The 27,948-nt window shown below is 41.0% G+C and overlaps 1 protein-coding gene across 1 annotated transcript in view; it reads left to right on the forward strand.

The window, feature by feature from the left end:
• The first annotated feature begins 8,125 nt into the window (after window positions 1–8,125).
• Window positions 8,126–27,948, forward strand: part of EXT2 (exostosin glycosyltransferase 2) — a 79,364-nt gene continuing 59,541 nt past the window's right edge. The window contains exons 1-7 of the mRNA XM_075502540.1: window positions 8,126–8,271; window positions 10,756–11,315; window positions 11,491–11,580; window positions 16,584–16,700; window positions 20,234–20,429; window positions 23,832–23,971; window positions 24,843–24,936. Coding sequence (XP_075358655.1) covers window positions 10,780–11,315; window positions 11,491–11,580; window positions 16,584–16,700; window positions 20,234–20,429; window positions 23,832–23,971; window positions 24,843–24,936 — 1,173 coding nt within the window. The 5' untranslated portion in view covers window positions 8,126–8,271; window positions 10,756–10,779. The remainder of the gene's footprint in view (window positions 8,272–10,755; window positions 11,316–11,490; window positions 11,581–16,583; window positions 16,701–20,233; window positions 20,430–23,831; window positions 23,972–24,842; window positions 24,937–27,948) is intronic.

Consider the following 27,948-nt stretch of genomic DNA (forward strand, 5'->3'; position numbering starts at 1 on the left):
TTACAAGGTCCTGTGGTGTCATTTTTTATGCTTCTTATTTCACGCTTTTCAGGAAGACAGAGACTTGAGATTGTTAAAATGTGTAAAGTTTCCCTTTTCCTGAATGATCAGATGTAACTAACTATTTCGGGGCCAGAAGATGACTGCTTTCACAAAGAGGTGTTTTGGGGAGATAGAACCCAGTGTCAGCCCTAACTTAGCCTCAGCTAAGGGTAAACAGGCATGTGTATGGGTTCATCTGCATGAGTGAGGCTCTTAGGACCGTGGTTATCTAGTCTGAGTTCTGTAAAGCTTTTCATTTTGAGTTGGTTTCCAGTCTAACCTCAGATCAGACAGTATCCAACACTGTCAGTTGGTGAAATGCCCGTTTTTGTTTCTATCCTTCTTTTTTGTATTCATATAAATAAACAGCATCCGTTGGTCTCTTGGCATAGTGTCCACAAAAGAGCCAAGAACGGAGAGGCGATTGAAAGTAGATGTTCTTTCTGCAGCCTTCCTATTCCTGGAAGTCCATCCCTTCTGGTTAGCAGTGAGGTATATGGGCAGGACAATGTAGAAAATACTTCTTCTGCCACCATGCTAGGTGTACCTACTTTAAGCCCACAGGCTTCCAAAGTGGCACCTTCCACCATTATCAGGGTAATTAAGGCAAATTTTTAGCCATTTTTGTCAATTTTCAGGGTAATTTTTTGACTAAACAGTATTCTTCAGTCTCCTCTCCTTCCTCTCTTTTCCATTTTAAAAGACACTGTTTCCTGTATGATGCTGATAAAGTATTTCAGTTGGAAAGCTTCTTTCACAGATACAAAGCTCTTTAATTTCTGGTACTATCAAATTTTAGGTATCTTAAAGGAATTTAAGCTGTTTTTTCTGCATACATATTAATCCAGAGTTCAAGGAAACTGCCCATGAAAACTGAATGGAAGTGCACCTTTCTCCTTCTGTACTATGTTCTAATAGTAACCGAGTTTCATCCTGGTGGCATTATGGAATCTGTATATAGTGAGTGAGAGAGGTGAAAGATAAAATTTAGGCTACATTCTGTGCTTTCAAAGCAGTTGGAATTTGCTGATCACAGGTGAACAACCAACTTCTACTCTTCATGAAATTGGAAAGGCAGGAAAAAAATCCTTGGTCCCATGAAATACATGCATCTTGCTTAGATTTCTTCTCTGTAGATCATTTAGGAGAAGAGTAGTATTGAGAGTTAACAGGAAATTCAGATTCTTTGGTTCAATCTTCAAGTAAAACAGCTTTCATTTTAGTTACTTTGTGAGGTGGGATGTCAGTGATTGATGGCTCACAGTGGTACCATTGTGGCTCTGTTGGTTTTGTTCTTGGGCATCATAGATTTGGGCAGATGGGCATGTCGTAATGAGTGACAAAAGCATGTGTCTATATCATAGACAATAAACCAAATTACCAGGGCACAGGTAGCAAATAATTAATGTGACTGCACTTTGGTGAGGTGATGGTGGAGAATTGCTTGGACAGTGAGAAGGAGAGTCTGACCAGTGGCTGAGGAGAAGATGGTGCTGCATGTGGTGGCTGTTGGAAGTAACTGGTCCTTCTCTCAGATGCCAGTGATGAGGCAAGGTTGGTGAGGTGATCAGTAAGAGGAGTATAAGGGATAGTTATAAGCATCATATTTGCTTATTAGTTTGTCATTTGTCCATGTACAATATTTTTAAGTACATTCTTTGATGACTATAATTTATTTTCCATTTGCTCTTGGGTGTCCACAAAGAAAGCTATAGCACAAGGCAGGTTTCCTTAATGGAGTGAGAGGTGAGATGTACAGCTAAAACACAAATGGACTTACTGGTTTGCCCCCTCTTATTTATGTATCCCAAGGAGGGTCTGAGGAACAAAAATTTAGGGAGAAAGCTCTTTGAAATGAAGAACCAGGTAAGACTGTATAGGCATTAGTTGAAGTGGTATTTCAGGGGATTCCTATAACAAATGCAACCCATTAATTACTCCTAATTTTCTTTTCTTTTGGTGTTCTGGTCACTACTATGGTTAGAGTATGTTATTATACAATAGTAACAATAGAATATGTTTTTCACTCTTAGATGTTTACTGCTCAGAAAGCGGATTTATTGTACTGTCTCTATGTGGGAGCAGCTAGTAAAGCACACCTCTCTGTAGGAAAGAGGGTGTAATACACTTTCAAAATCCTCACAGCTAATATAATATGGCCCACAGTCACTGCCACCTGAGCTTGCTGTAACTCAAAATAACAGGACAGACACACACTTTGTTGCATGGAATATTTTCTATTATTTTTTCAGGTTTAACACCTGCCTGAGGAGCTCTCCACTGAGGAATGTTAGCTTGGTCACTGAAACTTAAAATATAACTGGAAATGAGGCTAGAGAGAAATGTGATGTTATGAGCCTGCTGTTGGAATAAGCAACATTTGTTTTGACTGTACAAATCCCATAAATTCTGAAAATGGCCTTTACTGGTTGAAAAGAATTGGTAAACATTTAGAAAGTCCTGTGTATACGTATATAGAAGTTAAATCAACTCTTATTTGCTGTACCTGACAGAAAATACCCTGACAGAAAAACCACAGGCTCTGGCTGTACAAATTGTTTGTTCCTTCTGCTACCTCCATGTTAGATGTTATCCCTGCTCACTATTTCTCATCATTATTATTAATGACCTTTTTTTTTCTGTGGGGCAAATCTCTACAGAAAAAAAATTATAGAGAAATTATTAAGGACTGTCCCCCCTCATTTCTTTCTTTTACCAGTTTGTCAAGCAATAGGCAAACAGAGCAGTACCTGAAATGATGAAGCCAGTCAGATCTATATTTTTTAAAATTGCTGTATTTCATCTAAAACAAGAAATGCCGTCAAGATGAGTATAACACTCTGCCTTCATTGCTTGTGTTCACTGTAATTAAACAAGATGATAAAATCCACTTTGCACACAATTTTTGTGTTCAGGTTATCATTCATTTGAGCACAGGGAGGATCCTAGATGGTTTCATGGTCCTTGCCATGTTCCAGTCTCTCTCCCTTCTCCCCCCCGCCCGAGAAATGTTCAGCGTTTTTAGGTTAGAGGTGGGAATTTCCTGTACAGCACTGCTCTCGGTCATAGAAACTTCCCTAACATACATTTCAGGTCTTCAGGTCTACTCTTGATGTGTCCATGTTTGTGGGAGGGGAGAACCTGTGAATCTCCAAATTATTAACCTGTGTTACATTGCAGTTAAGTGAACAGCATAAGTGGGGCCAATTCTAGATAAATATTTATGAAGGCTCATGCATGCTTAAGGAATGAACCTGTAAAGCTGAGTTTTCCCTTACAGAAATTGAATAGATCCCAAGCAAAATATCTGTAAGGGAAAATATTCACTAATAACTTAATAGTTCTCTACCTTAACTGAAGAAAGGCAGCTGCTCAAATGTACTGTATAATAGATTTTTTTCTAAATAAATGCTAATACCTTAATTGTTGTCTTTCTCTATTAGAATGCATCCAACAGAGCATACAGCTGGGCTGACTGCTGTGTGTTCCCCCCATCCCCATAACCACCCAGTTTCTCAAAACCTGCCTTGGGGTCAAATTATCACTTGTATTGACAATTTCTCTGCAGTCCTCCTCCAGTTACTTGGTTACAGAATCCCTCTGTCGCTCTCATGCTGCTGGCAGAGCGGTGATTTAATTTCATCAGAGAGATGGTGGCACACAAGGGCTGGATAAAAAACCTTCTCATGGAGGAAGCTACATGAACTACACTTTAGATGCATAAATTTTCGGGGGGTGTCAGGCATGCAAAAGGATAAAGCTGCTTTTACACTTTTAATTGCATATGCAGCTATTTTTGTAAGATTGGCTGACCTAACAGGGGATTGTTTTGGTTCTTTCTGAAGTAATTCAGACCACATCATGAAGAACAAGGCAAGGTCACCTACAAGGATATATATACAAAAAGATGTGTATTCCATCTGAGAAAATCAGAGTGGCAAGATACACGTTCTTCATTCCAATTAATGCTTTATTTATTACCAACTTACATAAAACACTGGCAACTGGCCGATGACAAGATCCTAGATTATCTGCAGCCAACAAATGTACTAAAGAGTCTGAAATGGTTATAAATACTCTACTTTTTGTCCTCAGTTTGCTGGGATTGGTTATTTTTAGCAAATAGCCAGTCGACCTTATCAAAATGAAGAATCAAAAATAGTCTGGAAAAACACCGCAAGGAAAGGCTATTTTTAGCTCTCTATCTATTCCCTGCTGCTATCCAGCAAGGTCTGATGGCACAGCTCATGCATGAGCGCTTAGTTATTCTAGGCGAATGCTTGTCATGACCTGTTCTTTCCCTGAATACCTCACTGCAGAAAGCATTCAATTGATTAAAGATTAATGCATCTGCAAACCGTGACAGCTGAAAGCTTTAAGGAGGGGGGGACGTACACTGACAGAGCGTTTCTACCTGCATGTTTCTGCCACATTATAGTTTCTTTAATGGGAACACTTGCCTAACTGAATCTCCTCATGTCTCACACCCTTCAGTGGGAGCTATAGCAGCAGACCTCCAAAGTATATTTAAGTTTCTTTTTCCTTTCAATTCAGGAAGGCAGTAAAGGACGTAGAGTTACGGACATCAGGCAGATCACTGTATTGACCAGCGCCATCAGTCACAAACCAGCAGCACTGGAGGTGTATGATGGACTGGCTCAAGAGATAAAACCATGCAATTAGCTGCTAGATACAGTTTATTGATCAGACTAATTATAAATTCAGCTGCTATAAATGAGGGTATAATTTGGTTGTAACCAAAACAGTGAACCGAGGCAATGGCCTGGCTCTTACAATATCCTGCTTTCTCTTATACTAGAAACTCTTTCATTTAGTCCAGTACCTTATATATTGGTGGTAGCCATAAAAAAATCTTTCAGAAGAAAAAATTGAGCTGTGATTTTTTTAGTTATGCTATGCCATAGGTTGAAAATAAGGTGGAAAAGATGTCCCCAAGCCATTAGTTTTCCCCTTCATATTTGCCTTTTAAAATTATCTCCTTTTCTTATAAGGGTGTTTTCAGAATGTGCTGCTTCCAGCACTGACTGCGTAAGGTGCACCACAATCTCACATGCAGCTGCTTTACGCGTGTGGAGACACAGTAGCAGAAGGCTCTCTGAGCGTTTCTTTCTCTTCTGTATACTGATCATCCCAGCAGAAAATACATGATGCTGTATGTGACAGCAGGCAAATGTATGGTGTGATGGTAAAGCCCTTAAAAACAAATTCCCAGATAACCCCCAAAGAGTCATATAAGGCAGGACATAAAAGGGCAAAGCAAAGAGAGGTAAAATATCTGATTTCTCTTGTGCATTTATAAAAATTGATAGCCCGTTATCCAGATGCTGATGAATACTTTTACAAGCTATAAATGGCAACGTGGAGTCTAAAAATAGATGCTGTGCTGCAGACTTGTCTGGCTTAGCTACATCACTAGAATATAAACAGGCTCCCTGATGTGGTTTCAGGGAAATCTCTATCAAAACAGACTACATCCTCCATTTTTCTTGCTATTTTGAAATAAAATAGCTGATGCTGCTTGCATTTCTTTAATTCTAGCTTTTAATAAAAGTGCACTGCTTTCCAGATTTCCCTACAGGGATGAAACAATCATCAAGCCTCTGTGAATATTTCAGCTGCAATTGATTCGATGCACTTTCTTCTCCCTGGCAGAGCAAGGAGGCAGAGGAAGTGCCTGTGGGTGCTGCATGGGCTGGCACAGGCTGTGTTCGGCAGCACCCAGCCCTCTTAGCCACACGTGGACCGCCAGTGTCCCTGTCATGTGACAGGGCTGTGGACCCTCTCCCCAGCTCAGTCACATCCAGGCACGACTCACGCTGATGAGTCCCATGGCTGCAGAGATCCAGCGCTTGTCCCAGCAGCCCCAGCACATGAATGGTGCCCCTTCCGATTCACAAGATCAGACACGGTCCATTCACCCTCCAGAAGGAGAGTTCCTGCCTCTGATTTATGAACGGGGCAGCTCGCAGCAATTTCAAGCTGATGCGTTAAAACCAGAAACATTATGTGCTATAACGAAGCCTAAGAACTTGTGCTAGGGAGGAGGAAAAAGCCAGTACCAGCACTCAGAAAGGATGCTTTAAGACGTGTGAGTCCTTTCTGTTGGCTTTGAATGATTCAGACAGGATGAAGAGGATAGCAGTGAGTCTGAGGAGAATGCTACATCACCTGCTATGCAACGTGTGTGAGAAGAGGTTGAGAGAAAGAAGAGAAAGCACTGCAGTGACAGCATTTCTCCTTTCTTGTGGGAGTACCGAGCTGTCTCTGTGCGTGCATGTGGATGGCTTTGCAGAAACCAGTTTTCCCAAGGGCAGGCGAAGTGAAAGAGAACTAACCCATTGCTGACAGTCAAGACTGCTTAAGGACACTGTACTCTGTGTGTGTGTGTGTGTGTGTCCCCACGTGAGAGAGAGAGAGAGACTCAGTTTAGAGGTTTAGAGCAGGGACAGGTACAAACCCCCCATCTTTTCACAAACACACATTATAGGATAGTACACCATCACCTCACCATTGTATGTAAGATACAAATATATAAAAATGGATACAGGAAAAATTGAAGAGGGGAATAATACATTTCAGGCCAGCAAAAGATGACACTGTGAGATACACATGGTAAGAGTCTTTAAAACAACCAAGGATTACAGGATAGGACCAGAGCTGGCCTGCCTTGTATCCCAGGCAGCAGAGAGCAGGTAGCAGACTGGAGATAGTTCTAGCCCAGATATCAGACTACTGAAGGGGCTGCAGCAGGAGAAGTTAGCATGGCAGGACATTGCTGAGCTCTGGTGGCTCCATGGCTCTTGCAATGTTCCCTGGAGACCTGCAGCTTTACAAAACAGAGAACTTACTCCCCCAACAGCCCAGATCTGTCCTCAAATAGGCAGGAGAGGAGAACCAGTAAACAGGTGCAAACTGTTTACAGGTGGGAGATGTACAGTCATCCTTGTTTCCACCACAGTGGCACGGAACATAGTCAGGGTCTGCTGGTATCAGCCCAGAGAGCAGAGAAAGGTAAAGAACATGGGTGCTACATGCAGGGACACTGCACTACACTACACTGCTACTGCTAAAACATCTCCACTGCACCGTTGCAGTGTGCATGGTTCAGCTGCAGCATTTTACCTACTTGTTCTTTTTTGCAAAGGGTCAGTTTGCCTACAGACCAAGTCAGCTCCCGTTTTTGGGAGTGAAACCAGTGTCTGTGATTCCCGCACAGCTGGAGTTTTGCGCAATAAATTTTTCCAGCTCTGTATGCTGTCAGGAGAGGGGTTGGTTCAAGTTACTCTTGAGAAGGGTTTGGGAAAGGTGTGGGTTTCGGTTTTTTTCCTCACTTAAGTATGTGATCCAGCAGGTTGGAAAGTGACACATGACCCAAAAGTCCTCGGTCAATGAGAAAGCCCAAAATAGTCTTCGAAAGGCGCACAGAACTGGAAGAAAGTAAGCCAGGAATGCAAATGCACGGAATACCAGGGTGGTGGTGACTCATCAGTACAAATTTTGTACACCCAGATAATCACTAACTTTGTCCCAGTACCCTTTCTGACGGTAGAAGCGTCCCTTCAGCGGGGAGAGGCCTTCCCAAATCCTGCAGCCAGCCTTCAGTCACCAGCGTGGGGCTAAATCCGGCACAGCGCTGGAAGGAAAGTCACCAACAGTCAAGAAAACTCCCCAAAACGTAAAGCAGGCTTTGGAGGGGAGCCAGGGCGAGGAGCCTGCACGGCGCAGTGGGGTTGCACGCGGGTGCAGCGGCCGTGGCTGCCGAGGCAGGGAACGTGAGGTAGGGGAGGAGGAGAGGGCACGGCCTTCGCCGGGAAGTGTTTGCAGTTTGGGAATACTGGCTTTCTTCCCCTACAAAAGGGCTAAAGTCACAGGTAAATTCAAAAGGGTGTTAAGCCCCTGCACCCGGCGGGCGCGGGCAGGGCCTCGGCTGCTGAGCAGGGCCCTCGCCGAGCCCTGACGGCCCCTGCAGCTGCGCCCTCCCGCCGCGGGGCGGCGCCCTTCGCGGTGGCGCGGCCGGGACCGCGACGCTCTTGGCCGCGGCTGGGTGGCAGCACCGGCGGGCCGCGCGCGTGCGCAGGCTGCCCCTGCCAGGTCGGGAGGCGGAGGCGGTGGCGGGGACTGGCGCCGGTGGCCGGGCGAGCCCCGCTCCGTGGGGCCGCCAGCGAGCTGGCGGCGCGGGCGGTGGGGCCCGAGCGACTGCGGGCGGAGGTGAGTCTGGGCGGAAGGCGGCGGGGGGCGCGGCCCGGCCCGGCCCGGCGCGGCCCGGCGCCGCGTGGGGAGGCCGGGCCGGGCCGGGCCGGGCTGGGCTGGGCTGGGCTGTCGCGGGCGTTGCCGGCAGCCCTGGCCGTGCCGCCGCTCCGGCGGGCCGTGTCTCCTGCCCCTTGCCCGCGGCGGTTCCGTCCGCTGGGTGGGCAAGGGAAGCAGGAGGTGGGGGAGCCGCGGTGGGGCGGAGGGCCCGGCTCCTGCCGGTTGTGTTGCGGGCTGCGCGACAGCCGGGTCAGCCTGGGCCCTCCCAGGCTGTGGCGTCCCTCGAAAGGCGGCTCTTACCGCGTCTGTTACATCCCATCATGTTTTTGCCACCTCTTTGGCTGCCATGTGTTATTCCTGTTACTTCTCCTACTCCAAATGCTAGTAGACCTTGTCTTGTGCCTGCAGGTTGCCCAAGAGGATTGTGTGCTGCGTAAAAGTGATTAAACGGTTCCATGGATGGAGAGTTACATTTCATTGAGGTTTTTTTCCCCCCAGGCTTAGGTCTAGACAGCTTTGCTGAGTGACTCAAATGCTTGCTGCAAATGTGTAATCTTTGTCATTAATGCAAGTGGTTTTGGCACTATGTCGGGAAGGAGGAATAACGTGGTTAACAGTCAGAAGTGTATGCAAAGTTTTTAGTTATAAAACTGATAGTAATGTAGCATCTGGCATCTGTCTTGATAACATGTATTGTCTTGTACAGTAGGCTTTAAAAGCTGTCTCCACAATCAGAAAGTGAAGGTAAATTGATGAGAGCAACTGTTGAAAGTGGAGTATTTATTAGCATCTGTTTGTGGTGCTGTATTGAGATTATGTTTGTGGTGCTGTAAGTGCAGTCATTTCATGCATTAGCCACCCCATCCTAACAGTCTTTTGTTAAGAACTGCCACATAAACATAACCCAATTTGTTATAAAGACCATTTATACCTTATTGATACTTCTTGTATTCATATGTGTTGTTGTTGTGGTTTAACCCCAGTCGGCAACCAAGCACCATGCAGCCGCTCACTCACCCTCCCTCCCCCTGGTGGGATGGGAGAGAGAATTGGAAGGGCAAAAGTAAGAAAACTTGTGGGTTGAGATAAAAACAGTTTAATAATTTAAATAAAATAATAATAATGATTATAATAATAATAAATTGTAGTGAAAAGGAAAACAACAACAAAAAAAAGAGCAAGGAACAAACCCCGGGAAAAACAAGTGATACAACCGCTCACCACCCACCAACTGATGTCCAGCCTGTCCCCGAGCAGCGATCGCTGCCCCCCAGCCAACTCCCCCCAGTTTATATACTGAGCATGACGTCATATGGTATGACGTCAATATCCCTTTGGTCAGTTTGGGTCAGCTGTCCTGGCTGTGCTTCCTCCCAGCTTCTTGTGCACCTGGCAGAGCATGGGAAGCTGAAAAGTCCTTCATTTGGTATAAGCACTACTTAGCAACCACTAAAATGTCAGTGTGTTATCAACATTATTCTCATAGTAAATCCAAAACACAGCACTATACCATCTACTAGGAAGAAAATTAATTCTATCTCAGCTGAAACCAGTACAGTTGTCTGCTGTACAGCTGACTGTCAGACTTACTTTCTTGCTCACAAAGCCAGAAAACATCCCATTTGTCCAAAAGGAAAACACATAATTATACCATCCACATTCTTCTTCAGGAGAAACATGCTTACTAAATTTAAAAAGCTCCCACTGTGGAGAGTTCAAGTTGGATTTATTTATTATGGAAGCTTCAGCTGAAAACCTAAACCTGTTTTTGCAAGCAACAAGTAGTTGATTCTTCAATCTGTAGTTAATATAAATTGAACATAGAACACTTTTTTGCCCCAAAAGGCATATTGACAAAGGTGACAAATTAATTTCTTTTTCTTGCCAGAAGTAGTTTAGCATCATTCTAGTCAGATGTGGTGGGGCTCCTGTTATATCCAGTTTGAAAGCACCTTTACATTAGAAGCAGTATCACGATCCTAAGTTGTGTGTGATGCTGTTATAAGCCCTTTGTGGGATATCCAGGTTGTTTCTCTTCACCTGTAGATGAGCATTTTATTTTTTTATTAGTATTCACTATGAATACACTTAGACCTAGATGGAGTGGCACCTATGAGGACTCACTACTTCTGTATTGTCAGAGATTTCTTCCTCCCCTCGTTGCCCAAGCCATGTCCTTTTCTGATTTGTGGTTGTTAACTGGCCAACATCATTCCATTACAACCAGGCCCAGCAGATCAGCCTCATGTTGTCCTTGCCAAGTGGCAGTCTCAGTTGGCATCTTATGTTCTGGTGGGACATGTGAGCATCTGAAGAAATTTGACTGTAATCTGCCGAGGCAAAGAACCTGTCTTGAAAGGGTTAACTGGATGTTTCTCTGTGTTGTGATAACTACGTATCTCTTCCAGAGTTCAATCCTAAAACCTCTCTCTTTCTGTTTTGCAGAGGCAAGAGATAATTGATTCCATTATGTGTGCGTCGGCCAAATATAACACCCGGGGTCCAGCCCTCATCCCAAGGATGAAAACCAAGCATCGCATCTACTACATCACTCTCTTTTCCATAGTTCTGCTTGGCCTAATTGCCACAGGTATGTTCCAGTTCTGGCCTCACTCCATTGAGTCATCCAGTGACTGGACCGTTGAAAAACGCAGTGTCCATGATGTACCTGTGGTCAAGCTTCCTGCTGATAGCCCCATTCCTGAGCGGGGAGACCTCAGCTGCAGGATGCACACCTGCTTCGACGTCTATCGATGTGGCTTCAATCCCAAAAACAAAATCAAGGTATACATCTACTCACTGAAAAAGTATGTGGATGAATACGGGACGTCAGTGAGCAACACCATTTCCAGGGAATACAATGAGCTGCTAACTGCCATCTCTGACAGTGAATTCTACACTGACGATGTCAACCGGGCCTGCCTTTTTGTGCCATCCATAGATGTCCTCAATCAGAACGCGCTCCGTATCAAGGAGACAGCTCAGGCTTTGGCACAGTTATCCAGGTACTTACTGAAACTTCAGTGTGTGAATTTAAAGAACAGAAAGTGGAAAAAACTAAGGTTAATGCAGGAGGAGAGGATGCAGTGAGTCAATGCCAGAGCTAGGCTTTGACAGAACTTACCATCCGTACGTAGAGAACACCTTTCTAACTGTTGTCTGTTTCTTCTTTTGCCTTAGGTGGGATCGAGGCACAAATCACTTGCTCTTCAATATGCTACCTGGAGGGCCACCAGATTATAATACTGCCCTAGATGTTCCTAGAGATAGGTATGCGTTTTGCTGTGTTTGAATGCGCAGATCTGGGTTTAAATGCCATTGAAGAAGCAACAAGCTCAGAAGTGCAGTTGATAGCTAAGGATGTGCTCCTTAACCTTTACAAAGCTGGAATATGACTTCCTCTCTTCTCAAAAAAGGGAAGTAGAGAAGTCCCTGTCTTGTATAGGACAAGTGTTTGCTCCTGAAATCTGACAGTTTAGCCCCATCCTTAATTTTATATGGGATGGGGCTGACAGTGTTTGCTTTAAACTGTTGGGCTTGCTGTAAGGATGGAGAATCTTGAGGTTAGACCTATATCTTGTGTGTTACTGAACCTGAATGCTTTACAGAATGTCCCATTTGCTGCAAATTAGAAGTTCAAAGATGATTGTAGCTGCAACTTTCTGATAGAAGTCAGGTGCTTCAAGGACATTTTAAAGCAGCTGCTGTACTTGACAAAACTATGGTGAATTTCAATAGTTTTTGTTATCTTAACAATTACACTGTATTAGTAATCGGACAAATGCTCTTAGTTATTCTCTGGCAAGTGTGTTTTGAAAATATTTGCCAGAAACTTAAAAGGGGTGAATCTTGAGCTCAGTTTTCACTTGCAGAATAGTTTACTTTTGGAAGAGGAAAGGAGATTGTAAGGCAAAGAAAACTGGAATAGGAGTAAGACAAATTTATTTAGCTTAGATACCGTTACTGACTATGTTTCTACTGGATTATCCTGTATGTGCTTAGTTCTGCTGAGTTAGGTCCTGTGTAACCAGTCCCTCTCTTGAAGGTCAAGGTTAACTTTCTTCTGCCAAATGTCAACAAAATCTTGCCTGAGATATGGGATCTTTGCTAAGATGATTGTGTATGGAGTATACCTTGATTTCTTTGCACCAAAGACGATTTAAAACATCCTTCAATGCCAGAACAGAACATGTTTTTTCTGGACATGTTCAAAGAGTAAGTTTACTTATTGTAATTACATCACTGACTGTGAAGTAAGGCGTTAGTTTTTTATTTCCTGTATGAAATGTTATATGCATGTGGGTTAGCCTGAAGAGGGCAGTCAAGCATCATTCTTACATAACCTAACCTGTTAATCTGTTAGTAAATACTTGTATTTGTTATCTTAAGGGGAATTTTCATCTGACAGTGCTCTGCTTAATGGAATGGACTGTTCTGGGACTGCGTGTTTGTGGATGCATGTGTCTATCGAAGAAGTAGATTTATTAAGCAAATGTAGTAGGTTTCTTACACTGCACAATTTTTTTTTCTTACTTTTTTTGTGTCAAATGTCCATTTATATTTGGCCTTATGTGTCTTAGCTTAGTATGCAGGAAATGTATTATTTTGGTAGGTGTTTCTTCTAAGTGTTTGTCATGCTAACATGGAAAGCTGAGTAATTTGAATTAAAAAATCAAATCTTTTTTGGCATACAGCTGTTGCCATAGCTTGCCAAACTGACTTACCCTGCAGCTGTATGGTCACTGGCTGTAATACATGAGAGAGGCAATAATAGTGCTTAGGATGGAGAAAACGTGGAAACTCCTTTTTGTAGGCAGCCAAAAGTTAGACTGTGTTCAGTGTAGTACAGAACCAGTACTACAGGTCACAGGTGCAAAGACAAGGGATCTGTGAAAAAGTCAGTAGTGTGGACCTAGTCCTGGAAGGGCCTGAGTGGTGCAGTATGAGGTTACAGTATGATTCTGGAGACCTCTGGAGATCTTAGTTCATGTCTAACAGAACAAGTGACCTGGGTGTGTTTTCTTAATTTGAGAATGTCCACAGGTGTTACAGAATGGGTAGTTAACAAAGTGTGAAGGACAGTTGTTTGTAGCGTCACAGGGTGAGAGGCTGCAGGCCAAAAGAAAGGTACATTGGCAGAGTTCAGTTGGTTTTGAATGACTGGTCTGAACTGTATCAGTACAACTGCAGAAAGACTGGATTTGTGGGATTTTGTGGATCGCTTGTGAAATACATGGGTCATATTTGTGACGTTTGCACAAGGAGTGTGGCTTACCTTCTCTGTTCGGCACATATCAGAGATCATACATAGTTGAACGGTAGTGGATCATGAGGTTTGATAGAGTTGTGTTCTGTTGATTTGCTGCAGAATATTAATCCAGGTAAAATAAGACCTTATACACAAAGAGGAATTCAGTTGTATGATATTTTTACATCTGGAAAAGCCTTTAGCTAAGTTACCTCACTTAAGGGGTTGTTTGTTTATTAAATCTTTAAATCCAATTTCCAAAGACAGTGTAAAAGCGCTTTATTCCATAATTTCAAATATGGAAGTCTGCCTTGTGGGCATGGAGGCTGTGTTGCTGGTATTAGCTGCTATAACATATGTAATCTTCTGCCATAAAACTTAAAAAAAATAATCTCTTTGTTATTTGTTAGTAAGTTCTATTGAATTTGGTACAATAATGAGGATGAAAGGATTTCTTTTGCAAAGCTACTCTGTAGCTGTAGAATTGAACATATGAATTAAGATTTTTTTTGTTCTGCTTCAGTTGATGAATTGGGTTTCAGTGACAAATGAAGTTTGGCAGAAAGCTGATGATGATGGCAGCTGGGCAGAAACATTTAGAGTACAGTTGGGGCACTTCCTGGAGAGAAAGAAGGATCAATATCTGAAAAGTGGTGAAAAGTTGCTCAGGAACAGGCTCATTCTTCACTGACCAGTGCAATTTAAAGATTATTTGTCTTGAGTACCTTAGGAGTTAATATCTCTACTCCCTTACTGCACCGTACAATGAAAATCTGAGTGGAGTTATTTAACTGGTGTTGGTTCCCTGTGGGTTTATTTAGGTAAAAGTCTGCATGACACACACCTGCTTCCTCAAGGCTGATGAGGTGCTGTCATGTTTTCAACCGGATCCAATTAAAAAAGTCTGGTTGTAGTTTCCCAGTTGGGGGGGGTTAAAAAAAGAGGAGGGGGATATGAAGTGCAAGAACAGCAACATCCAAGCCAAATTTTTGTCCCTGCTTGTAACTGAGTTAATATGGATAAGGCACGGAACATGCAGCTTCAAGGGTGAGACCTAGTCATAGCAGCATTGTACATGCCACCAAAGGGGGGAGCATTGGAAAGGAATCCAAAATAATCACTTTGATTTGGAACATAAATTCTCACTCAGCATGTACTTGATTTATCACCCTGTTCTCAAGCTGATTTTTGTTCCTACCATAGCTTGTGTTCTGAGTAAAGAGTAATAAAGGGAAAGTTGTTTTGATTTTGTAATTGTCATCAAGCTGAAATGCATCTCTAATCCATATCCTCTAATCCAGAATCTAGGATTTTCAAAGAGCTTCTTAAACAACACTTAAGCCTGCTTGCTGAACTACTTGGGTGAAGTCACATTTATGGCAAAGTGTGATCGTGGTGTTTGAACACTGAATGACTGTGCTGCAGGGCAGAGAAGGAAGTGAAGTATCCCATGGGACATCTGACAAGGGTTAGAACAGGCAGAACATACTGGTGTTTATCCAGGGTGTCATGTTCTGATGGGAAAAAATGATAGGTCTTGGATGATAATTAGGTATAATGATAAGCTGTGGAAAAAATGGTTCTCCAAGCACTATACTAAGGATTTCATTCAGTGATATCTGAAAACAATATCAGTGAATGGATTGTCAGTGCCTTTTCCAGTCTCACCTTAACTTTTTCTTCTGATGTGTCTGATTACTGATGAGACATGTGCCTGCTCTGAACTGTGACAGTATGCAAGCTTGTGATAATAAGGCTTTTGTCTGTATAGCTGCTAAAATGGGTACAGTTCCTCAAGTTCCTTTCTGTAGTGCCTAGTATAGTGGTGTATTTGTATTCTGCTTCTTTCCATAGAGAAGGAGAGAAATTGGAATTGGAGAAACGCTATTCTCCAAACTACTTTGTATGGTACGTTAAGCAGACCCAGTATCCGTGGGTAATTTAAAGTATAGCACACTGTTTGGTGACAAAGGACTGAAAGTTTGATCAGCTGTTTGCAAAGTCTTGCTAAAGAAGCTGAATCTGAGCTTCTTTTGGAAATAGGATGATATGTTCATGGTGCCACCTGGTCACTGGAGATGAAATGGCAACTGAAAAGCTGATGTCCTCTACTAGCATATTTCAAAGAAGCCTGATTTGGGGTAGGAGATGGTAACAAGCCCCTTTTTTCTGGCATTGTGAATGATGCATTGCTTTCTTCTGTACACATTGTTCTCTTCTGTTTCTTAAGGCTCTTCTGTGTGGCAAAAGGTCCCACCTAGGAAAAGCCACAGACAATGAGGGTCATCCTGTTGGGAGGTTGAATTACATCTTAATTTATCAATCTTTGATGATTCGCATGCTCTCTAGCACATAGTGTCCCAAGCAGCCTCTACTGTTGGAAGTTAGTTTCAGAACATACAGAGTTCTTATTGTCATGTTTTCTGTTTATAGCATTTTTTGTGTAATATAAAAATGAAATAAATTTCACTATTTTGCATGATCACTTTGAAAATAGAGTTGCAAATAACTCCATTTTATTTTCCAGCCTGAGAAGTGCAGAGTCATTGTAAGCTGCCAAAATACTGTGTTATTGTACCTGGACTTGTATCTGAAATATAGCTTGTCTCTAACACTTTGAGAGCTGTGCTATACCCTATTTTAGCGCAGGCATCGAGGAATATGTTAACTAGCATAAATAAAATTGACTTAAGACATGTAAGCTTGCAAAAATGCAAAGTTATCATAATGACTACAATAGATTAAATTTCCCTATATTAATGCAAAAATGGTCCATTTGTCAGTGATCATACATAATCGTAAGCAGTCTGTTGATGACGAGATCCAACCTGGCAGTAAGCCCAGTTCACGGAAACTAAAGTGAACTGAAAAACTGCGTGAAAAATGCCACTGACAAAAGCTGAGGGAAAAACTTATCTCGGAGCATGCATCTTCTTGATGTTCTGGTAATGACAATCAGTAAATCACGCTCTGAGTTTGAATGGTATACATACTCTGTTTAAAGTCACTTTCTTGTATTTTTCAGAGCTCTGCTGGCTGGTGGAGGCTTCTCCACATGGACTTACCGACAAGGCTACGATGTCAGTATTCCTGTTTACAGCCCGCTGTCGGGGGAAGTGGATCTGCCAGAAAGAGGACCGGGGTAAAGCAATTCCCATGAATTGGGCAAAGTATATTCAATATTGTGTTTTAATATTGATGCTGATAAAATCTAAATATAGCTACTAACTTGTTGGTGGGCTTGGGCAATTTTGTAAGAGTTGCTTTTAATAGCTTTTGCTATTAAAATATATGATGGTTCCAATGCTAATGGCCTTGGCTCATCTGCCAACGTGTAGTTTAGGTATGAACTGAGGATTTTTTTGGAGTGATTCTGTTTTTCCCACTCCAGAAACTGAACTGTGAAATATGACCGCATGACAGTGTTTCTAGTAGAATTATATTCAGTATTTCCAGTGAGCTGACAAGTTATTTCAGATATAAATAAAAGTAGTTGTTAATATGTTTGGTTTCTTTAAAGTGTAAGTAAAGCAGGGCAGTAATTGAAAGAAATATAGACTCCCTAATAAATGATCGCTTCAGACAATTCATTTTAGGATACTTAAAAGCAAAATAATGGCAAAAGATCACTACTGCAATGATAAAAAAGTGTGCTATACTTTCTTTGTGACTTTAAAGAGATAGAAGGGATCATGGGGATCAACACAAGTGCCTCAGGTAATATCAGCCAGTGCAAACTTTGAATGAATAACAGGAGAATAGGAGCAAGGATGTGATCTTTACCTCTGTATGTGTTATGGATACATTCTTCGTAAATCAGTTTAGATGTTTTTGTGGTTCTGAAGTCCTTTCAAAATGACATTGAGAGTTTGGGACAGGAGAAGCCTGTAAATACAGCTCTGAAGGGAAGAAGTTCTTGCAGAATGAATCTGAAGGAGGTTAGTGTGGTTAGCTCATGAAAAAGAAGAATGAGAGCTGATTTGATTATGGCTTAGAATACTGATTTTATTTTTTTCTTTTTTAAAGTAATGGAGTAAGACATCAACACAAATAACCCCCCCCCCCTCGACTTTGTAGTTGGAAGTAAAGCAAGACAAGTGGGAAATAAAGCACTAATTTTAACAGGGAATGTAATTAGGCATTAAAATGAGCTACCCTGGAAAGTGGTGGTTTCTGTAATCCGTTCATGTCTTCAGAATAAGAGCAGGTTGAGGTCTGGAAGACATGTTTTAATTGATTATGGAAGACTGCTCTTTTAATATTTCATAAGCCTCTTAATTACACAGCTGAAAATATTTTGCTGTAGCAAGGTCTTACCTCTGTTATGGTATAAAAAATGGGCAGACTGAGCCAATGGGGTAAATGACATGTCCACTGATCGTGAAGATCAAGTTTAGAAATGCAGAAACTTTAGGTCCTTTTTTCTGACAGCATCCTGTAGAGATTTATTATTTAGAGAATTTAGATATATTATTTAGAGTATTATTAAAGTTGAAAACTGTGATTGAAAGGGTGCTTCCACTATTGGACACAAAAAGTTATTGTACTTTGGCTTCAATTGTCTTCTCCTCTGGTAAGGGCAATGCTCTTGCTGTTGCTCTGGGCTGCTCCAAGTAAGATACCACAGTCAATTACAGGACAAACTTGTGCAGCAGTGGTTTGCTTTGCTCACACCCTTTATGTTCCTGCTTGTGATGCTCCTGGATCAGGCCAGTGTAGGGGATCTGGTTGCATCCCAATTGATTCTTCATAGATCTCAAGTATTATTACAGTCCGACACAGAGTGAAAGCGCGCTTTGTATTTCTGTCTGGAAAGCATGAATGTGATGATAAGCTTCAGCATGTACAGAACCAATTGTAAAGAGAGATGCAGTCATATTGTTCATGTTCCTGTAGTCAGCTAAATGCTATGTCTGGTTTTAGGTTGGATAAGAGAAACTTATGTGGGAGCTGATGCAATGCATGAGTCTGTGTTCAGTGAAGGTGTTGGAGCTTCTGTGTTCTCAAGAGGGTTTTTTTTGTGTGAGGAACAGACGGTAGTCTCCGGAGTACCATCTAGTGGCCAGTTAGCATTACTAATTGAAACACATTGACAAGTTTGATGGCTTTACGCAGAGGAGTGTGACAAGGGAACGATGTTCAGAATTCAGGCTTCCTTGGGATAAATTATTACATTCCACTGCAGTAGTGTGTTATTTCCTGGGAGATGGGACACACTTTCTTTTGTAGCAAGATTTGATAGCTAGATTTTGAGTGTCATAGGATGATGACAGTTTCAAGACAAAACTTGGTTTTAAACATATACACAAACCAACCTGCATAATTTTTAGCTGGTTGTAGGCATTTATTATCACTCATCTACAGCAATATTTCCTTTTTTTAAGGCAAATCCTTTTTTATTCCTCTTACAGAGCTGAACTGAGGGATTTTGATTTACTCTCCTTTTTAGTTGGATTGTTTAAAATGTTTTAAGTCCACCTCTGCTAGAAATATATATTCTGTAGAGCTGCTGGTAGCAAGTTGGTAGCAGCTGGAGGCTTGGGAAAAAGAATATTAAAAAAAAAAATTCTATGCAAGTCTCATCTGTTAATTGGAGCAACTAATGTGACCAGCATGAAAATGAGTAGAAGAGGTGAGAAGAACAGCAGGAGAGGTCTGACTTCATAAAGTGTGTGTTTGTATGTGTTTTCAGAGCTGTAAATTAAAGATAGCATCACATGGAGTAGAACTGGAATCTTAAGTGCAGGTCTCGTGTTTCCTGTGTTCTTTTGGCAGCTTGAGGGCAGGCACTCGCTGTGTGTTCCTTTCAATGGGGAGTGGTGGAGCAGTCTGATTTAGCTGACCCGTTTAAAAAGGAAACCAAAGTAGATGAGAATGAGTATCACAGTTATAGGACGTGCTGTTTTCCAACATTAACACAATTTTTTAAAGCAATGAGCACCCTATTTGAGACTCTATTCCTCTGTGTTTTTCCTCCGATGTTAAATAGGGTCTTGAAACACTTCAGTATTAAGGCACATTTTAAACATTCATTTTTGTGGAACATGGTAGGAGTGAGAGTGAATGGGATAATGGGGCTTCAACTTTGTCCTGGAAATGTTGCCTTTATGTTGCCCAAAAGTGACAGAACCGAATCACAGCTAATGAGATGAGCTTGTCCTGTTGCTGCTGTCACCGTATTAAGACTAAATAAGCACAGGGTAGCTGAGTTCTCAGTTCAGCATCTTTTTTCAATTAAAATTGATGAGAAAATATATGGGAGGAGAAACTAGCAGGAGCATTCAGTGTCCTATCTACTTTGTTATAATACACAAACACCAAACAAAAGAACAAACAATCCTGGCATCAGTAGCGAGCTGTTTTAATATGTAGCTAAGTAATGTTTATTTCAGTTTACAATAGAGGTTATAATGCAAGTGCCTATTCTAATGTAATACGCACTCTTTCCAAGTACAAATTTATTCAAAGTTGTAAATAATGCTGAGCCACTTACTATCCAAGATTTAATGATATTGCATCATTAGCCTTTCCAGCCTTTTCTGAAAATACAGTCTTGGCAGTGTGTCCACATCTAGTTAATCTTGCTCTGCTTTTCCAGGATGGAAGGAAATGTGTTCTAGAGCATCTTGGAAGCAAACTTAGAGTGTGTCAGGTAACCTTGCTGTGGTTTTTCAGTCCTCGCAGGTATTTCATTCTGTCTTCTCAAATGGCTCTGCACCCAGAATACCGGTCTGAGTTGGAAGCTCTTCAAGCTGAGAATGGGGAATCAGTGTTGATCCTAGACAAATGTACAAATCTGTCAGATGGGGTTCCTGCTGTTCGCAAACGCTGTCACAAGAATCAAGTCTTTGATTATCCTCAAGTGCTTCAGGTAAGGCTGTCTCTCCTGCAAACTTCTCTTCCCCTTGGTGACTGTCGTAGCTGTGGACCTGTTCCTGTTTAGCACTGTTAGGGTACTTCCTTGTATTTAGTTAACTTGCTGGCTATGCTTTGAAACTGCATAATTTGTTATGTTAGCTTGGATATTATATCCTAACTTTACCCTTAGTTCTTGGCCCTCTTAAAAATATGTACTCAAACTGATATGCAGACTACACTGCAATTTGAAAACACTGCTTATGTATAACAACTTCATGAGATTGGTCATGGTGGTCTTCTAGTAACATGTGACAATGTCATGTAAACTTAAAAAATGATACAAAGATACTGTCAAATCCAGCAGCAATGGGAGGAGAAACTTTTGGAGGCCAGACAAAATTGCTCACTTTAAAATTTGGGAGGAACATTGGAATCTGCACCCTCCAGAATAACTGGCAAAATGACCTTCAGCAGGCATTAATTTGGAATTGATTTCTCACATATGACAGTCCAGGCCTTGCTAGATGAAGCTTGGAACAGACGATTGCTTTGTCAATTGGAAGGAAGATTAAAAAGAACTTTGAGGAGCTTATGCATGGATTTATTTGGGGGCAAAAAAGAGTGCTACATTTAAGGAGAGTTGGTCGGATTATATTTTTTGTATGCAGCTTAGTAGTTAAACCCTGCAAAATTATCTGTATAGATATGACAGACTGAGCTAGAAGACTTGTCAGTATGCAGCTATGAAAACATCTAGGTGAAATGTGTTTCATGGCCTTAGCCCAACTTCCAGAGGCCTTTTGATGTGTCAGTGAAGATAAAACTAGATAGCGTTCTCAGACCCTTGTGTCTCTTGGCAATTCACTAACAGAGAGGTGCTTTGGCATGCAGTGTGGTGAAGTGAGTTATGCCACAGGCCACTGTGCTCTGTCTGTGGCCACCAGCACATAATCTGTCTTTGAACTTAAGCAAATGATGATAAAATAACAAACAGGCTGAGGAAAGGCAAAGTTTCCACCCCTCCTGTTATGTTTTGTAGGAAATATGTTTAAGATTCCTTGTGGAGGAGGGAGAGAGGGAGGAAAGGGTCACCCTGAGTCCTAAACTTTCAGCCAAAGGAAAAAAACATATTTGTTTGCTTTATTTCTTTAAATACAGACTGGATTGCTCAAGGATAGCAAGTCAGGGAAATCTATATCTATATCTCGGTATATATGATTTTATAAGTCAGAAAAGAGCTGGCACATGCAGAGATTGTTAAAATACTTTCCTTTGCAGAGCCCTGCATCTCCCTTTGGAATGTCTGGCTGATAACAGTGGTGATGCGAGGAGAAGTATTTATAGTAACCTTTGTCTAGACAGGAAAAATGGTTATCTGGGCAGATGAGCATGTGTGTCCACATCTGGGCTTCTTTTTTTTTTTTTTTTTCTCTCCCAGACCTTAGTAGAGTCTCTTCCACCTGCTGCTGTGTGATCTACTGAGTCAATGGTTAAAATGTGTGTTCATTCTCTCAGCTCCTTCCATTCACTGCACCCTTCTTTTCCTTCTCTTCCTGTCTGAGAGTGGGGGAAGGGGGACTGCGATCACAGTTCATCCTTTCCAGCGCTGCCTTTACAGGCTTCCGACTACACAGGCTCTTGGGCTTCTGGGATGCTAATGCTTCCTGTTTGCAGTCTTCTCTTGGATGACATTTTCAAGGCTTTTAGTACTCAATGGGTATGAACACAGGTCTTACCATTGCATTAGGAAACAAGTGAAGAGCCAGCAAACCCCCTTGTATTTCCTAGTTCCATTTTGATGTTTTGCTGCCCTGCTGAGCCTTCTGGCTCCTTTTCCTCAGGCCACAGAATGCAAGCTGGAAAGATGTTTTCTTATCTGTGGGAGCCCCTGTATGAACTTTATAATTTTTCTTTCTTAGACTTAGGGATAATACTGACTTGGGCTTTTTCCTTGTTTGTGTAGCTGAACTCTACAAGCATTTATTTTGCAATCTTGAATCTGTAGCAAGATTCTTCAGTGGCAGTGAGAACTAAAGTCCCTATTTACAGGGTGAGTGCAGCATAGTCAAGAAGTCTTCTCTGCTGCAGTTTAAACTTGTGGCTTTTAGTCTTGTGTGTTGTGGACATGAGTAAGTGGATTACATTCTTCCTTTTTGCAACAACTTTTTATATCTTTGAAGCTCCCTTTAGCCATCTTCCTCCTGCCCTCACCCCTTCAGAATAAGTAGTATTGATCTAGTCAATCTTTCCGTGTAGATCATACTTTCAGGGTAAGTAATCATCCTTTTTTTTTTTTTACTCCTGGAAGTGCATTGCCCAAGACTGAACGTACCACTCTGAGGTCTTTTATTAGTGAGAAGAGTGAGTGATTCCTTCAGGTCTCTTAGATTGTACTTCTTTTTGCATTCTCATACAACCTGTGGGTTAGAGTGGTTTGTTTTTTCAACAGCACAACCTTGCTGACAGGTGAATACCCTTTCTTTTCCTGTCCTTTTGTAGGAAATGTCCTCTCCTGCAAAGTGCAAAATGTAGCCAGTTGTTTCATGCTTTATATTTGTGCAGTTAGTTATTTTTATCTAAGTGTTAAACCCTGTATGTGTCAGTATTTTTTAGTCAATTTATCCATATAATGTCAGACTCTAATCCCGTTATCCATTATGCTTGCTAATCCTACAAAATCATAGGTATTGTCAGATCTAATAAGCATGGTCTTAATTCTGCTACTTGGTTAACTAAGGGACACAATGAATACTGTTACACCTAGGAAAGATTATTTGGCCCATCACTGTTTTTACCTGTGAGCCACCACTAACTGCTTTATACTTATAGTTCTGTAACTATAACGTGTGTAACTATAAAGCCTATGAGGGCTTTATCTAGCCCATGATTTCTTAATTTGCCTATGAAAATGCTATCAAAGATGTCAAATACCTTTTAAAGTTGAGATATGAAATCTACTACTTCTCTGCTATCCATAGAGCTGGATTGCCCTATAATGGAAGGAAATTAGGTTGGCTTCATACAGTTTGTACTCAATAAGTTCATGTTGATTGTTGCTCATCTTGTTATGCCAAACTTTCAAAATGTTTAACTTATTTTTTCCCTTGAATTTTCTCAATTAGAATTCTGAAGTTCAGCCATTAAAATAAAGCATAGGATAGTCCCATTAGCCGATTTCTCATCTCTCCAGTTATGATATTTTTGAGTCCCTGGAAGATAAAGTTGCGTAATTATTTTGAATTGGCTAATAATTTAAATACATTGGTTGCACAGAGCAAGCCTGTTTTCCTTTTAACTTATGTTTTACAAGAGGGAGGGCAGGAAAGCATAATGCATATATACATACACACACACACTACAAACCTAACATTTCCTTTTTTTTGTCATCTGTGTGTTGGATACCATTTGTTGACAGGAATCTACGTTCTGTGTTGTTCTACGTGGAGCCCGCCTGGGACAGGCTGTGCTAAGTGATGTTCTTCAAGCTGGCTGTGTCCCAGTCATCATTGCTGACTCCTACATTTTACCTTTCTCTGAGGTTCTGGACTGGAAGAGGTCTGTACCCTCACTATTGTACATTGAACCACTGCATAAGAGACTTCATTGCATTCAGTGATTTGAATAAAATCTGTGTGATAAGTGAAGTATACTGGGGGTTACAGGGAACAGAATACAGAGTGAGATACATGCAGTCCTTGCCCTTGGTATATCATGCATCAAAAATAGGAGAGGAAAACAAACGAGGCAGAGATGACAGAGCATTTGGTTATCCTGTAGCCAATCATATTTTTTCTAAAACAGACTTGCTTTATTATCTTGTGCTTGAATTCAGTGAGGACTGGTCTGCATTCAGGCTCTTTTAAGGAAAGAATATGCTAAAAATTGCATCACATAAATGCTAAATTCCTATATTGTATCATGATTCCTAAGTTCATCTGAGACTGAAAGGTATAATTATTTTGCAGCTGAGTACACTGTGTTAAGGGCTTAGATTATTTTTCCATGCCTGGTTATGTGATCTTAGGAGAATACGTACAAAATTTACTAGTTTGTATACATAGCACTGTATATGCTATTACTGTTTGGTCACTCTAAAAATCTCAGCTGACAGCAAGTCAGTGGCAATCCAGAGATGAGAATTCAGGATTTCTGGGTCTCTGTCCCTTCCATATTTATTAGATTGTCTGTACAGATCAGTCCACAGACTTTTGTGGCATTATCTGTGAGCAGACTGGCTGATGTTGTGAAGGAACTGCTACAGAATAATTAATTACACTGAGAGAAGACTGCTTCTTTCTGCTAATATCTTCTGAATGTGACTAATTAGAATAAGACAAGATTCTGGGTTGGAAAAGCTGTTGACGCCTTTTAACGTAGAACTTCTTTCTTCTCGTCTTACCATTTGTTTTCTGATTTTTGCTTATAGGGCTTCTGTTGTCATCCCTGAAGAAAAGATGCCTGAAATGTACAGTATTCTGCAAAGTGTCCCCCAGCGACAGATTGAAGAGATGCAAAGACAGGTAAAATAATGCACTGTGTTTAAATTATTTTCCTGAATTACAGTTGGAGTGTAGGTTCATACATCTGCCTTACTATGAAATTTGTTGGAATGCAGAAGCATCCCTTGTACTCTCATGTTAATATTTTGATTATTCAGCCGCCTTCTTTCTTTATGCTAAACATATGCATTCACCGTTACTTTTCTATGTTGTGTCTCTACCCATCACTGGTGCAGCTAAATATGTTGAACAGCAGCTGTTGATCAGTACTACATTACCCATCAGGTCAGGAAGTAAGGAATATTGCGTATGATTTTAATTGCAGAAGAACACTTAAGTAGGCAGACTTCAGTTACTCAAGGGTGGGTTTTCTCCAACCTACTATGTTAATGTACATGCTGTTGTGAAATATATTATAGGATCTTTAGCATCCACAGTGATCAATGCCTCCCCATCTTGGGTTGCAGCAGATCCCCTGAAATGTGAAGTTCAGGTTTTCACTATCTGCTTTTTCATGTAAAGATCTTGTGGTATTTGCCGTGAGTGGAGACTGCCAGTTACTACCAATGTAGTCAAAGTCCACTTTCATTAATTTCACTTTTTCTTGTGTCCCCTCAGCTTTCTTAATGCACCCTGGGATGGAAGCTCTCCCTTAATGCAGGTGTACTGCCTACTCTTATATATTGACATATTTCTGATGAAATCACAATGTGTATTTGTTTCTTTTTTTCTACATTGTATTTAAATTGTATTAAAGAAGAAATTCAAGAGTCTGTCTTTATCTCAAGAGAAGCTTTGGTTTCTAGATAAATTTTAATTGCTCGAAATGTGAGAGAAGCATTAAGTCCAAAATGTTTTAAATAACTAAGTTGACAATTCCTCTGAGAGGGAAATTTTACTTATTTGTTGACTGGAAGAGCTGAGATCAGGAACTGTCCAAACTGATGAATGAAGTCTGTGTTGGCTGGGTATATAGTCAGAAGGAAATGTCTTCTAGTTTACTCCAGTTGATGCCGATTCCCGTTCAGCTTTGCTGTTGTGGGCACTATCATCATCAGTTGCTTTAATTCTAGAGTTCACACATAAAGTGCAAGTTAAACAGATGAAGACTGTTGGCCGTGTGAAGATTTTCACAAAGCGTGAAGAATTTTGTTGTCAGATTAGGGAGTAAGATTCAACCACGTTGTTCTTTTGGTGATTAGAATATATAGATTACATTTTTGTGCCAGTGAAGAAGATGTTAACATGTATTGTAAACTCGTATGTAGGATCTTTCATCCTTGTCACCTTATTGTACCTGAGTGTCTATAGTTATAAGGTAGGGAGATACTGTTACTGTTTTTCCTGATGAGGAACTGAGGCACAGAGAAAGAAAGAGCTATGTATGTAGGGGAAAAAGTAAACTATCTGATCTCAGTTGACTTTTAAAGATGCATGGGATTTCTGTAGTCAAATTTCTGCAAGAATTGTGAAGACGTGTTTCTGAAATTCCCTTACCCAACCTTAGTGACAAAGTCCTCTTTTGTGTGGTCCTTGTAAAAAGTGACCCAAGGCGTGGTTTTTCGGGGTGTAGCCTACAACACACTAGTTATTTCTACGTAGACAGTGCTAGAAGCTGTACAGTGTATATTAATAATGGATATGTGTGGAGAAAACAGACTCTCAAATTTAGCGGTAAATATCTTTTCATACCTGAATTCTGTTGCCAGCTTCACTTCATTCTCTGTACTGCAAATATCACAGCAGCCATCAGGGGTCTCCTTTCTCTTTAGTCCCTTCACACAAATGAACCATTTTAGTGGGGCCCACTGGCAGCACCAAGTTGCCACCAGGGATGGCAGGTGAAAAAGTAGCTTTGCTGTTACAGGTCCTAGAAATATCATTTTGCTTTATTTTCTTTTTTTCTCTGACATGAAAGTAGAGGTGTTAACACTAGGGAGTTTTGCCTAATAAAGGTTTAAAACTGACATTAATAGTCTGTTAAAGTGTGCATTGATTTTCTTGTTGTCCATTTTACTAATATCATAAAATAATCATTTCAGGATAGTGTTCTCCTACAGAGAATGCACTTGACATTATGGACAGCTTAAACAGTAATTTTCAAATATGAAATCAGGAAACAACACTAATTTGTAAACAAACAACCAACCCCCCCCCCCCCAAACTCTCACCAACCAAAACAAAACCAAAAACAAACAAACAACCCCCCTAAACATTCACAATGAAACAAACCAACAACCCCTCCTTAATTCAGATTATCTATGTTATCTATATTATCTGTAACTCCATAAAATTAAGTTAAAATAGAAGATATTTTAATACCCAGAATGCCATTCTAGTCTGTGTCTGGAGTGAATTTTGTTGGATTATAGGTGGTTTGCAGTAGTCATTGTCATAGGGTCCAAAGCATCACTGAACATGTTGGAAACTGTGATTCTATTGACTGAAGGTGGGAAGTATGTTTTTCTAAAGCTTCCTCTCTCATCTTGATGCTTTTGTTGAGGATATAGTTGTGTGTTTTGGTAGTAAGAGTATCAGGATGAAATCACAAGGTCTGTCTTTCTCTTGTCTTAGTGAATTTATTTCTGTCTGCATATTCAGGGTACTTAAACATGTTATCCATACATTTAATGTCCTGTCAGCCTTATTTACAAGGTAAAGTCCCCGTGTAAGCATCTGTGAAATTCCCTTGCTGATACACGATTCTGTGTTCTAGCTATCTGGTATGGTGAAAAAGTACTTAGTGACTGATATTGTGTGGACTACCAATAACCTGATTGCTTTTCCTCATTGATAAATATGCAGTAATATTCCACCAGTGCTACAGATTTTTGTTCCCTTCCTCCTCATCAGTCTCACAGTAGGGAGCAGTTGCACACTTTACTTGCTGTCTTTCAATTTAAATGTTTGGGAAAGTATCTCAGGACTTTTTTGTTAGACAAAATGTCTTCCCAGTTTTTTTCAGTGTCTTCACTTCAGTGACAATGTACAGGAATTAATGAATAAAGATTCACAAAATAAGGCTAAAGTGAT

The sequence above is a fragment of the Mycteria americana genome, chromosome 5 (assembly GCF_035582795.1).
Source record: "Mycteria americana isolate JAX WOST 10 ecotype Jacksonville Zoo and Gardens chromosome 5, USCA_MyAme_1.0, whole genome shotgun sequence".
NCBI lineage: Eukaryota > Metazoa > Chordata > Aves > Ciconiiformes > Ciconiidae > Mycteria > Mycteria americana.